At 37.3% G+C, this 12,202-nt stretch overlaps 1 protein-coding gene across 1 annotated transcript in view; it reads right to left on the reverse strand.

The window, feature by feature from the left end:
- Positions 1 to 12,202, reverse strand: part of plxna3 (plexin A3) — a 196,917-nt gene that overhangs the window by 109,818 nt on the left and 74,897 nt on the right. The window contains exon 5 of the mRNA XM_067394453.1: positions 4,993 to 5,093. Within this exon, the coding sequence (XP_067250554.1) occupies positions 4,993 to 5,093 (101 nt within the window). The remainder of the gene's footprint in view (positions 1 to 4,992; positions 5,094 to 12,202) is intronic.

Consider the following 12,202-nt stretch of genomic DNA (forward strand, 5'->3'; position numbering starts at 1 on the left):
ATATATATATATATATATATATATATATATATATATATATATATATATATATATATATATATATATATATATATATATATATATATATATATATATATATATATATATGAACCAGACCACACTGGTTGTACTGTATGTGTTTGATTTATTAAAAAGAACCATCTCAAAAGATTCATTCATTTGGGAATCAGGAACAAATGACTCTGAATCAGTTCTTTTAAGTGAATCAAACACATGTAGCCCATATGATTCTGGAACAAATGACTCATACTGTATGAATCAATTCTTTTCAGTGATTCAAACACATGCAGCATTGATATGCAGTTTCCAGTTAGTGTTCAACTAATCACGTGACTGTGTGTAGCTGAAGATACATTCATTTATTTTTTTAATTTTTATATTTATAATACTGGTGATATATTATTATTTAGTTAGTGCTTCATTCAAATCTCTAATCTCAAGTATTAAAAATCATGAATGATGCCTCAAATTGTGCAGATTGTTAAGGTGGTGAGTTTAAAGGGCCAGGAATATCTTTAGAAAATGTACACATTTAGCTGACTGAATATTAACAATACTTTATCTGTAAAATCTGGTTCCAAAAAGCCACAGTAATTACCTCAGAAACCCTATCATAAAGCAATGGTCCTAGTAATCAACAAAGCACTATGATGTCTGAGATATCAAAGATAGCTCAATTATTTGTGATAGAAACCTTGTTTGTATGACCTGCTAGTTTTCTTTGTACTGCTAATTATCTTACTAATGCAGTAACTACTGCATTAGTAGTAATACGGCATTGTTGAATTATATTATGCTAAAAATCGATGCAGAACTCATAAAATGTCACTTTTTTGTGTATATTTAACCAGTGGGAGTTAAACAATCACCATGCAACCTGAGTTAATACAATGAAACACTCCAAGCTCTACTTTAATAAAACAGACTAGACAGCCCTGAGCGGCAGAGAGACTTGTGTGCCGGTGAGTCTCAAGGTCGCCTTTTCAATGTCAAAGCAAACAGTTTCCATCGACTCTGCAAAGTCGCACCAGTCTGAGAGCCACAAAGCCACATTGCAGAAAGCGTGTGACCCGGCGACGTATTGTCTGACTCCTATGTATCACATCTTTTCATTCACACATCTGTCATCCGAGCACGGATACAGAGTGGCCGGGCAGGTGACGAGCTGGTTGAGGTCAAAGGTCAGGCTCTATGGCGTTCAGAAACAGAGTTTGTGCGCGACGAACGCGTCGGCCATTAAATCCATCGCTTTGCTTGATCTGCTGCTAATTGTGCTGTGCGGCGGCTGTCACAAGGTCATGTAAAGTCTGGGGATATGCTATTAATATGCAAACAAATGTCATTTTCCAACGGGTTCGGTAAAGGCTTGTGCTAATTATTCCATCAATCCCAGATTTACATCTTAATTAAAGATTTTTATCTCACTGAAGGTATGGCGACGGTGGAGAATAGAACGGATCAGAGTTTTTTTTCCTCTCTTCCGCATACAACTCAACAATGGTCTAGGAAGGTAGAACAAAGCTGCTTTATCACCTCTGGATAACTTTATCTGTGTCTATATGCCGCTGTCAAAAGCATGGAAATGCTACGACTGCTGACTCTGGATCCAATTTGTGTAACAGAACTCGCATGGTCCCTACCGCACTGTCACTGACAGAGTTTTGGTTCCTTGCCACTGTCGACTTTGGCTTGCTTAGAATGACACATAAGGGATTTTCACACTTGAAATAGTTAACCCTGGGTCATTGTAAGCCCCAGGTAAATAGAATCCTGGGTTATCTTGCCTCACGTTTCACATGGCTCAAAATTTAACCAGGGTTAACAATTAATCCTGGGTATTCATAAGCTGATGTTTCACACTGTACATTCCTAAACCCTGTCTTAACATCCTTATCTGCATATTTGCAGTGTCAGTGTCACTGATTGGACGACTACAGTGCACCATGGGGTTGCAAGTTTTCACAACAAAACCTGCACAATTGCTACTTAAAACTAGCCCGATTGCATTTCAGAGGGGTCCCCTTGTAAAATTCACATTCCAAAGGCTAAATATCATGTTTTTTGGGGTTGCTTCAACTCTGGGACATGAAAAACAACCAGTGGCAACAGTGTTAAAGCTGCCCAATTCCAAGGGAAAACCGCAGATTTGGCAACACTGGGGAACCACATGTTTATTTTAAATGCATCCTCATATTATACATTGTCGACTGTACTATCAAGCAGTTTTCTGAATTGACTTTTCGGCCTTTAGACCTTATGTAGCTCCGCCCCTTTTTCAGCACTGTACGGGTTGTGTTCTGTCTTCCAATTTGTATTTCCACAGCATAAAGGGAAGATCTTACAGATTTATGCCATTCATTTCAAACATTACAATGCTCATGATAAGTTTCGTTAACTCTGCAATAAGTAAATCAACTTCACCAGCCAATTACTCTTCGACAGCACTGCCATAGTAATTTAGAGCCACAGCAAAAACGGAACATTCTGACACTGCATTATTTCACACCGTACATGTTTGGCACTGCAACGGGCAGTTAACAGCACAAAAGCAACACTAACCCTTTCATAACCCTGAATAAAAAGCTGTGCTACCCTTACGAAAATTAACCAAGGTTTTGTCATAGTAAAACTATGGTTTTTGGCATTTGACTACCATTTGTAGAACCACAACAAAGTTAATGGTTAGTTAATGGTAGTTAATGTTTACCATGGAATAACTACAAGATCCATGTTTTTTTGGTTTTATTCGTAGTAAAACCATGGTTAATTTTCATAATCCCACTTCTAAATTGCAACTGTTAAACATTCCTTTACCTGGGGTTAAAAGCGGGGTGTGAAACGATGACAACCCAGGGTTAAGTGCAGTTAAGAGCGCTATAATTGTCAGTAATATTATCGATTTGAGTGACACTATCAGATGATGACACTTGTAGAGCTGCTTTATAGCTGAAATGATTTTGTTTCATAATTATTTAATTTTGCAACATCGACACTGTTATTGAACTGAACTGAATCACCATTGAATTGACTTGAGCTAAATAACGGCACTATTGTCTTCTGTAGATTGTATACAGTGCTAAGGAATAAAGTTGACTCTCGCAGTACAGATTTCACAGATAAAAAGACAATCCATACCCTGCGGCCTCAACGCCCCCATGGCGCGATCTCGACCGCTCCGCGCACACACACTTATGTCAAAACCTTTCCCATCTCTTTCCAGCGAACACTCCATAAATTAAAGAGCATGTTCGTCGATCACACATGCTTTTCCTCCCCCGGCTCTGACTGAATGCAGCCCACTCTCTGACGGGAGTTCAGCAAAAAGCCCTGATGATAGGCGGCGCAGGGTGGCGGTAAGCCAGCAATAGCCAGACACTTCCTGACGGCAGTAACCGGCCCCCATGACCAGCTGCTGCCTGGGGATCAACCGGAGGTAAAAGACAGAAATGACGGGAGGGAAAAGAAAAAAAAAGACTAGCGAACATGTGGGAAGGCCTGTCACCTGCCAAGTCCTGCATGAGGTAGTTGAAATGGCAGCCACCAGCGATGTAGCGCTCTGATTGGCTGGCTGGGCTCCAGAATTCCCTGAGGTGTCTTAAAGAGTTCATAAGTGAATCCCGAGCGGAAGGTGATGAAGTACAGACACGTTTGTAACAAATGCAAAATGACTGTCAAATCTTTTACTGGGGTAGTTCTATTTCAGAAATGCACAATTATAAAATGTATTAGTGTGATGCATAATCTGATTGCATGAGCCATGTTTGAAGTTGTTAAAATATATCTACAGTTCTGGTTTTTAGTCTGTTAGTTGAGGTCATTATGTTTGCATCTTAAAATACTGAAAAATACTCTTAAAATTTTTAAAATTAGCTTATATAAACTCTTGTTCTAACAGGTCAGTCATATTTTTTTTAAATAAATTAATACTTTTATTCAGCATTAAACTGATCAGTAAAGACATTTATAATCCTACAAAAGATTAATATTTCAAATATTTCAAACATTCTTTTGAACATTATATTCAAATAATCCTGAAAATAAAGAATCACATTTTCCACAACAATATTGAGCAGCACAAATGTTTTCAACATTGATCAGAAATAGGATCATGTGACACTGAAGACTCTCAGTAATGATGCTGAAAACTCAGCTTTGCCATCACAGGAGTAAATTACATTTTAAAATATACTAAAATAGAAAATGGTTATTTTTAATCTGTTTTCACAATATTACTGTTTTTACTGTATTTTTGATCAAATAAATGCAGCCTTGGTGAGCAGAAGAGACTTCTTTCAAAAACATTAAAAAAAAAATGTTACTGACCCTAAATTTTTGAACAGTAGTGTACGCATTTAAACTATACAGTCTGAAAATTAACTAAAAATCTTGAAGCCTAATCCTGCACTATACAGATTATCGTCCAATCAAATGCTCTCTAGTATGAGAATGTCCACAGCAACCGACCAAACAGACAGCAGCAAATCATAAGCTGTGTTCGAAATTGCCCCTACACCCTTAAATAAGGCACTATTTGAGGGGACAGCTATTCGTAGTGGTGTCCGAAACCATAGTGGATGTTATCAAGTGCACTCATTCAATCCCACAATGCACCACAATAGCGAGTGTTCAACTGATGTATTCGCTTACTCATTTTTTTATTCACTCCTTCAAGTGGACTATATTAGTGGAGTGATGTAGGTTATAGTGAATGAGGGGGGCTATAGTTCACAATGGTGACAAAACTACAAGCCTACTGACTAAAAAAGGGAAACACTCTTCATTATATCAACCCCAAATTTCCAGACAGAAAATTGCTTATCAAAGCGAATCCACAATCCAGCTCTAATTACATTCAGACAGCTAGTTAGAAATATCTCTTAAACATCAAGTATTTTTTAATCAAGACACACATATCAAGCATATCTGAGAGTAACTGTTCAAGTCTATGTAACAGGAATCACAAAGACTTACTTGTTATGTAGGACACACCAGCCGCAGTGAGGGTCTCCTGAGCCCAGACACGTATTACAGCTGCTGTACTGAGAACAGCTCTCCACAGGCAGACGACTCACCTGTAACACACCATAAACATTAAACTGACATTACCGTAATATTCATCACAGAAAAAAAAAAAAAGAAAAAAATCACTTCAATTCATTATTTTTGGAAAACAAATGCATAAAATACCTAATTCCACACACTGACATAGGTGATGTTATAATTCAATAATGAATACTATTTATAATATTTTTTAATAGTTCGTAAGATGTCAATTTAGGACAAATTTAAATAACAAAACAGAACTGGGAAATTCAATCAATCCCTAGATTACATCAATATATATATATTATATTACACACACATACATACATACATACAAGAATGTATTACCCTAAATTCATGCCTTAACTATGATTTTACTGTGCTTTAATGTTTCAATTTAAAAGGCATCCAATCAGGTTTAGCAATTTGTGTCATGTGACCCATGCCCTGCCATTGGCTATAATCCCCACAGGCGCAATCTGAGCCTCCCGCATCCCTAGAATACAGTAGTCACAGCAGTTCTCAACACATGCCTTCATTCAAACCTCTCCTCATCCTCATCTGAACCATACAAACAAGTTCAGCTGCTTGTAAACACTCAAACATTCAGGCTTTTCCTCACAGAACAGCACAGCGGAGAGGGTGTAATGCAGCCGAACGGCAGAGAATCAGCACTGTCAACTCACGCAGAGGAAAGAAAATCAGCACAGGGGAAACTCATAAAAGAACGACATGTCCAGGGGACAGTAATATAAGTGCTGCAGATGCGAAGATTCGCACGGGAGAAACACCCTCGACAAAGAGGACAAGCGTATTCGAAAAATGAATCAGTGCATCCCTGCTCCCCAAAAACACCAGCTTATATAAATGATGATGGGAGTTGGAGAGAGTGGGAGGTCTAGGACTGAAATAACATGAATATATTAAATCTAAAAGAACGGTTTGTGGATCAAAGTTGGTGTGGGCTGTCGCAGTCCCAGTGATTGGCTTACTTAAGGTGCAGAAAAAAGCTCAAACCCAAAAGCAGTTGTTTTTGAAAACCGCCTTTAGAAGCTCTAAAAATGTTCATTCCATAGAGTTGTAATCGCCTTTGATCGCTGGCAAGATTAGAGTTTAGAGTGAGAAAAACAAGAGCCGCTGAAAAAACACACCCACCCAAAAGGGACACGGCTCTGCTTTCAAGTGCAGAGTAGCTGATGGCTCTTCTTGTGTGTGTGTGTGTGTGTGTGTGTGTGTGTGTGTGTGTGTGTGTGTGTGTGTGTGTGTGTGTGTGTGTGTGTGTGTGTGTGTGTGTGTGTGTGTGTGTGTGTGTGTGTGGCGTTAGTAAGTCAGGATGGGGGGGTGAGGTGTAGTCTGTTGGCCCATGTTAATTTATTCTGCCACATAGCTATGCATAAATGCACAGGTTTATAAGCCAGTATATGTATATAATCCAGCATATATATATATATATATATAAACATAGGAAAGTAATTTTTTTGTGCATGCTCAGTATATTCTGTCAGGAACGCTCCGGTTTGGACTGTCAGAGTTGATGGATGAGTACAATGTTAGATAAATTAAAGGCTTCATATCTCTTTCTCACTCTCTTTCTCTCCAATGAAATGGCTGCATTACCGGTGCAATTCGAAGAGCAGGATGGTAAATAATGACACCACTTTGAAAACTTGGCATTCACAGACCTTTTACTGACACACATCGGAGGGCTCGGAGTAGCAGCGGGCCATTTTGTGAGCAAATACGCTCTCTCACCTATCTGTGCACCTGCTGCAAATGAAATATTCAAATCCAGAGACTCCAGCGGTCAGTGTAGGCTATGAATTATTGACTCTTGGCGATTCATTCACATTTCTTATTTTGTGAAGTGCACAGGGCAATGTGTATCTACAAAGAGACTCTGATTGGTGGAGAAATGTTCCTTGTGGAATGAGGTAATCAGTGATGACCCTTCAGTAAACAGAGCTGGTTAAAAGGGGGAAAAAGATGTGTATAAGATAGCAACAGATCAACATTAGATGAAAAGGGGTTTCACACCCCATTAGCCATTACTACACCTGCTATTAAAGGTGCCGTAGAACGTGCTTTCAAAAGATGTAATATAAGTCTAAGGTGTCCCCTGAATGTGTCTGTGAAGTTTCAGCTCAAAATACCCCATAGATTTTTTTTAATTCATTTTTTTAACTGCCTATTTTGGGGCATCATTAACTATACACTGATTCAGGCTGCGGCCCCTTTAAATTCTCATGCTCCCCACCCCGAGCTTGCGACTGCCTTAAGTTCACACAGCTAATATAACCCTCAAAATGGATCTTTACAAAGTGTTCGTCATGCAGCATGTCTAATCACGTAAGTATGGTATTTATTTGGATGTTTACATTTGATTCTGAATGAGTTTGATGGTGCTCCATGGCTAAAGCTAACATTACACACTGTTGGAGAAACTTATAAAGAATGAAGTTGTGTTTATGAATTATACAGACTGCAAGTTTGTAAAAAATGAACATAACAGTCTTGTCTCCGTGAATACAGTAAGAAACGATGGTAACTTTAACCACATTTAACAGTACATTAGCAACATGCTAACGAAACATTTAAAAAGAATATACAAATATCACTAAAAATATCATGGATCATGTCAGTTATTGCTCCATCTTCCATTTTTCGCTATTGTTCTTGCTTGCTTACCTAGTCTGATGATTCAGCTGTGCACAGATCCAGACGTTAATACTGGCTGCACTTGTCTAATGCCTTGAACATGGGCTGGCATATGCAAATATTGGGGGCATACATATTAATGATCCCGACTGGTACGTAACAGTCTGTGTTATGTTGAGATTCACCTGCTTTCCGGAGGTCTTTTAAATAAATGAGATTTATATAAGGAGGAGGAAACAATGGAGTTTGAGACTCACTGTATGTCATTTCCAGGTACTGTGCCCGGTTGCATAAAGCACCTTAAGTTTTTCCCTTAAGTATGACACTTAAGGTGTGATTTCCTCTTAACTAAGGGAATGACTTAAGGGTGTTGCATATAATCTCTTAAACTGTTCTCTTAGGTAAGGGAAACCGTTAAGTGTTTAACGACAGCATCCCAGGTTTTGCCGTTAAAAAATTCTACTGTTGCCATGGACACGTTATTTGTTAATACGTATCGTGGTAAGTTTTCACAGAAAACAACATAATATGGATAAGGAAAACAAAAAAGAAAACCAAATATGAAAGAGACGAGAAACTCAAATTGATTGTTTACTCAAAATTGAGATTTCTGCCGTCATTCACTCACCATGACACCCTCATGTCGTTCCAAACCCATAAGACTTTCATTCATCTTTGGATAACAAATAGACAGATATTTTTAATATTCTCTCATCATTTATGTCCATTTATTGAAAGACATCCATATGATTACGGCTGTGTCGGAAGCTCAAATGTGCGCGCAAGAACCAATGAGGTTTGTTTTTGCATGTGATGCACGCACGTTTGCGCTTCCATTGACCATATAAGATATGTTATAAGATATGTTATATTTCATCAATGTTTATGTGAATAAACCGCTAAAGTACAATTTGTCTATCATATAAAGCGGCCGATCGTGGCACGTTATACGACTTGGATTGAACTTGCTCACTCTGTGTAACACTTAAGGTGAAGTTTTACGAACCTTACGATATACTTAGGGAAATGAAGGTTAAGGGGCTTTATGCAACACTTACGCATTACTTAAGTGAAAAATATATACTTAAGGGAAATTCTTAGGGTTTATGACGTTTTGCCTAAAGAAACCCTTAAGTAACACTTAACAGTTATTTTCTGCAACACCCTTAAGTTTAAGGGAAACATAAGGGCGATCTTAAGGGAAAAATACACTTAAGGTGCTTTATGCAACCGGGCACTGAACTCTTGTTATTCAACTATGCCAAGGTAAATTCAATTTGTAATTCTAGGGCACCTTTAACATCCATCTCAAGTGATCTGATTACAACTCTAAAATACAGGTACAAACTACATTCAAAATAAATTTAAATTTAAATAAATTTAAAGATGGTCAAGGATGCTTGAATCATAGGGAACACTCTTTTCCTTAGAGTGAAGAACATTCTAATACATTTAAAGAACTGTTTTTCACTATAAAGAACCTTTTGCGCAATGGAAAGGTTCCATGGATGTTGAAGGTTCTTCACTGAACCATCGATGCCAGTAGACAACCTCTACTTTTAAGAGTGAAGTAAATAGGATCCAGTAGCAGCCTTTGCTACAGAAACGGGTCTCGCAACAGAAGTGGCCTCCATTTGCGCTCGAAAAAGAGTCCCTCCCCTCACACCAGGGGCAGAAATAACGGGTACTTGTGACAAAAATGCTAGCAAACTGAATATAAATGCCCCTGAAATTCAAGATATAAAGAAAAAATGAGTTGTATCACTGTATGAGTTTTTGTTTTTAATATTTATAAACAGACAGAGACAGTGGGCAGCCATTTTTGCTGCGGCACACAGGGAGTGATTGGGGTTAGGTGCAGTTGTGGGTAAGAGAGCGCTGTTCATTCACTTCCCGCACCTTCTGAGACTTGAACCCACGACCTTTGGGTTAGAAGTCCGACTCTAACAATTAGGCCACAACTGCCCCCAAGAAGTTAATATATTAGGTGACTTTCATTTTTGCTCTATTTCGCCAATGAAAATAGTCGTAGAGCCATATTGCGCGTCTCTGAGCAACACTTATGAATATGCGTTTTTGAATGAAATGGTTTAATGCATGACTCTATGACTCATTTATAAAGTCAAGTGACTTGCTTTGTCCCTGAAGGAATTAGCCGTTTTGAACAAATTGTTTGACTGAATGATTGATTGACTCCATGATTTGTCACCACCTACTCCCTACACTCTACATTTCATTGATATATTTATATCTCGTGCTTGCAGCTGATAAAATCATAACTGTGGTCCACCAAGCTGCAAGAAAGACTGTCCGCACTGGCCCAGATGTCAATTGAACACGACGTTATGAGATTGCTGGATAATAAGGATGACTTGTCAGAGCTTTTGCAGCACTCCATCATCGGAAAGCCAAATTCTAAACATCAAAATCGGAGTAAGTGTAAAATATTTTCTTTTGATGTAGCCTATTCGTATTTATATTAAATCACCTATCTAATCCTTGTTCTCTAAATTTTACTTCTTTGCTCTCAAGGCCACCTGTTCAAGGAGCAATCTGAGTGTGACGATGAATGAATGTTGATTTTGTTTACGGATAGTGATTAGATCGAATGCATTTATAAATAGATTATTAAGAGAGAAATATGAGGTTACATTGCTAAATATAACAGATAAGCAAGCAGTCGCAGTATTTTTTTTTTTTTTTGGTTTCTTCTGAAACAAGCCTCTGAATTGCAAAGGATCCTCCGATAGGATCAACTTTAATTTCATGTTGACCAAAATGCATTCGCTGCACAGAGGACGAGGAGTTATGTGCGAATTAAAAACAGACCTGTTTTCAACTGATATCTGCTTTTCCCTATCATAAATAGCATCATTTGACATCACGAGATGAGAAGCACTCATTTGGAGTAAGTCATGAATGCTCAATCTCTTCAAGTAAAGCCCAGTTCAGCCTCTTGGCTTGTGTTTTCAGATTAATACGCTCTATCTATCCGTTTATGATCTCAGCAATAAGAAAAGCTTTTAATCAGCACAAGGTCTGATCAATCAGTTCAGGGCCATCTGAAGCTTTAACGTGAAGAACATCCCTTCAGTTCTTAACACAAATATCGATGTCTGGAGTTCAACTGCAGAGCTTTAACACATGAGTGAGTCTTTTGTGGGAGTGTGACGGTGAAAGAGGGAAACGCTATTAATCTAGTTCCACACTCGTGTTTACAGTGCCTCCCTGAAACTCTGGGAACCATCCAGAATGAAGCCAACACTCCAGCTGATGTCTTGTGCTAATGCATATGGGTGTTTCTTCAAATATAGAACTTTTGTGGCAGAGAAACAAGTGCGCAGCCATCTTTAGAATCTTGTGTTTGAACTTCTGTTTTTGAGGTAGCTCTTTATATTTCTATGGCAGTGCTGTCGAAGAGTAATTAGCTGGTTAAGATGGTGAGTTAATGAAAGTTATTATGAGCATTGTAATATTTGAAGCGGATGTCAAATGTCAGTAGACCAGGAAGATTTTAAAAACAAGCGGTTTATTCATAAATCCAAAAGATCTTACCTTCATGCTGTGGAAATATAAACCGGAAGACAGAACACAACGAGCGCAGCGCTAAAAAAGGGGCGGAGCTACATAAGGTCTATAGGACTTAAAAGGAAATAAAACACTTTATTCAATCTAGTTTGTTTAATTTCTGTAGTAACAGAATGTAGCAGTAAACATGCACATCAAATATTGAAATATGCCTCTATTTATTTATTTATTTTTTTGTTGACCAAAACATGTAATTTCCACCAGATCTCAAATTATGCATTTTGTTAGAGGTGGAAATTACATTTTATTTAAATGGACAACTCATCTATCTATCTATCATTTCATAGCTAGCACTTTATGTATTATACAAAATACACAATATTAAATATTTTTAATTGCATATTTTTGCAATACTTTGCATACTTTTTACCATACTTGCATACTTTTTACCAAAGTACAGCTTTACTGAAAATAAGGCAAAATACAATTTGTAAGTGTTATATATATATATATATATATATATATATATATATATATATATATATATATATATAATATACATATTATATATATACATATACATATATACACACACACACACACACACACACACACACACACACACATTTCACCCTTTATTTAAATAATGATAGCTTTAAAAGAATAATATTAATATTAATTAATTTTTCAGTTTAAGATTGACAGTCTGTATCTGGGACAATCATAAAATAATAAATCCTATTCATAAAACTAACACTTAATAAGGTTCCATGTGATAACATTAGTTAAGTGCATTAGTTCAGATTAGCAAATAAGAAAAAAAATAAGATTTATTAAGTTCAACATTTACTAAAACATTATTAAAATCAAAACTTGTGTCTTGTAACCTGAGCTAACAATGAATAGTGGCATTTTTTATTATCAAACATTAACAGAGATTAATAAATACTGTAAC

This window comes from Chanodichthys erythropterus, chromosome 9, assembly GCF_024489055.1.
Source record: "Chanodichthys erythropterus isolate Z2021 chromosome 9, ASM2448905v1, whole genome shotgun sequence".
In the NCBI taxonomy this organism is placed as follows: domain Eukaryota; kingdom Metazoa; phylum Chordata; class Actinopteri; order Cypriniformes; family Xenocyprididae; genus Chanodichthys; species Chanodichthys erythropterus.